Here is a 1977-nt window from a genome sequence, read left to right on the forward strand (position 1 = left end):
TTTCCGTTGTGAAATTGAGAAGCAACGAAGCCAAACAAAGAGCTTACATAGATGTTTATTTTGTCGTTGACACATACATACATACATATGTACTTGTATTCCTGTATGAGTTGATATAAGCGTTATTTCTTATGTTCTGCAGAATTTATACAGGTTTCATATACATTAATTACATTTACACTTTTAAAGCAAAATTATATACAAAAATATATTAAACTTATTTATATTGATCTATGTACATACACCATGTACATATGTATGTATATCAAACAATAAAATAAAATTTCAAGGTTATTAAAAGTTCACTAATTTCATACAATTTTCACGATTTACATTTGCATTTTGTGTAAAAAACCTGCTTCGATTTCTATTTAAAAGTATTGAAAATGATGAATACAATACTTCACAGACTTATCACTATGAAAAAAGTAAATGTATGTATGTTGCGACATTTCGTCATAATGGAGAATAGTTGCATTTCATGCTTTACAAGAATATTTTCTGGATAAATATATACATATGTATATGCTTTACGCAAGAAAAAAATGAGAGGATTGAACCGAACTCTTTTTTAATTTATAACGCCATCAAATATCGATTATAACAAACACTTCATAGTGACTTCGTTCGGGTTCCTGTATCACTTGCATTGCAGAGTAGGTGATGGCTTTGACTTCGGTACCTTGTGGATGTTTTCCAATTTCAAACGGTTCACCATAGCAACGACATTCTATTTCAAATGTTTCCAAATCGAATTTGGTGATTTCTAATTTTTTGCAAATCAAATATGGCTCGACGGAGAAGAGAAAGAGTAACTCGTCCAAAAAATGAAATAATAAACCTTCTACATCATCACCTTTAGCTTCGATTTGAAAACACTGTTGCACGGATACATAATCTAGCTCAGTCATGTAGCCGAACATTGCCATGCCACATTGTTCGAAAGCTTCCTGTAATGTATTTCCCCAGGCGTGCAATCTAAAATTGTAAAAAAGATTGTTAACCCACATGCATATGTGTATTAATAAATGTTATTCACTTACTGCACATCGGCGGTGTGATCTAAATCTATAATGAAAAGAAACGCAAATACAAATTTGAATCAATATGAGGAGTAATGGCAAGTAAGTTGCTTTGCTGGTACTTACATTCGTATTTGATTTCAGGCAGCAAGAAGTTTTCTTTACTAAATTCGACTTCCATTTTGTTGCTGTGTCACTTAATATTTATTTTAAATTTTATTAATATTATTTTTATCTGAATTTATATTTATTTATTGCCAAATGCACATTAGTCACCGGCGTGCTCTATATTTTGGTTAAAATCAGCTGTTTGAAGTGTCACAGATGTATATGAAGTGTTGTAATAGATGAAATATAAAGTGTTGTGAAACGACTCGTTTTTAAACGGAATAGATTGCATGATTAGGATTTCTGTAAGATACCCAATTCCAGAACGTTATCAAAATGATCCATGAGCCGTGATATTTTATTGCATTAGTTACTAAAAATTATATTTTTAAACACAATTTAATTGTTTTTCTCTTACTTATTACATACACACATATCTCTTACACATTACATACACAGACATACATTGCATATATGCTTAAATACGAAAAAAGTTACGTTTTTTATTAGGTTGAAGGCATAAAAAGTATCAAGTTATGCTATTAGAGTTCCACTAAATTTTACATTCGTAGAGATAACATATTTTTCTACTTCGACCACTTATTATCGGAAGAACCGGGAGAGGTGAGAGATCGAGTATCGTTTCCACGACAGCCGGGTCTACGTCACCGGAACGGTACTGAATTTTTATCTGCTAAAGGGCTGTCAACTTGGCTGAATTCTGCCACCACAATAACAACAACAATAGCCAGAGATCGAATACAATTTCTATCCACCCCGAAATTCTCCCTAACGCAACAAATTCTTTTAGATTTTTTCTCAAATAATTTGCTCGTCCCAGGACCAG

At 32.0% G+C, this 1977-nt stretch overlaps 1 protein-coding gene across 1 annotated transcript; it reads right to left on the reverse strand.

Moving 5' to 3' along the window:
* LOC126754937 (protein archease-like) lies at positions 1-1335 on the reverse strand. Its single transcript, XM_050467160.1, has 3 exons — positions 1149-1335; positions 1044-1068; positions 1-978 (listed from the first exon to the last, which is right to left on the reverse strand). The coding sequence occupies exons 1-3, from the start codon at positions 1201-1203 to the stop codon at positions 588-590; spliced, it is 471 nt and encodes a 156-aa protein (XP_050323117.1). The 5' UTR covers positions 1204-1335; the 3' UTR covers positions 1-587.
* Between the last annotated feature and the right edge of the window lie 642 nt (positions 1336-1977).

The sequence above is a fragment of the Bactrocera neohumeralis genome, chromosome 2 (genome assembly GCF_024586455.1).
Source record: "Bactrocera neohumeralis isolate Rockhampton chromosome 2, APGP_CSIRO_Bneo_wtdbg2-racon-allhic-juicebox.fasta_v2, whole genome shotgun sequence".
NCBI lineage: Eukaryota > Metazoa > Arthropoda > Insecta > Diptera > Tephritidae > Bactrocera > Bactrocera neohumeralis.

Excerpts from the sequence above, each read along its gene's own strand:
- LOC126754937 (XM_050467160.1), bottom strand. The coding sequence starts at position 1,203 with ATGGAAGTCGAATTTAGTAAAGAAAACTTCTTGCTGCCTGAAATCAAA. Across the intron at positions 1,069-1,148 it reads GCCTGAAATCAAATACGAAT|ATTTAGATCACACCGCCGAT; the intron begins GTAAGTACCAGC and ends TTTTCATTATAG. Across the intron at positions 979-1,043 it reads GATCACACCGCCGATGTGCA|ATTGCACGCCTGGGGAAATA; the intron begins GTAAGTGAATAA and ends TTACAATTTTAG.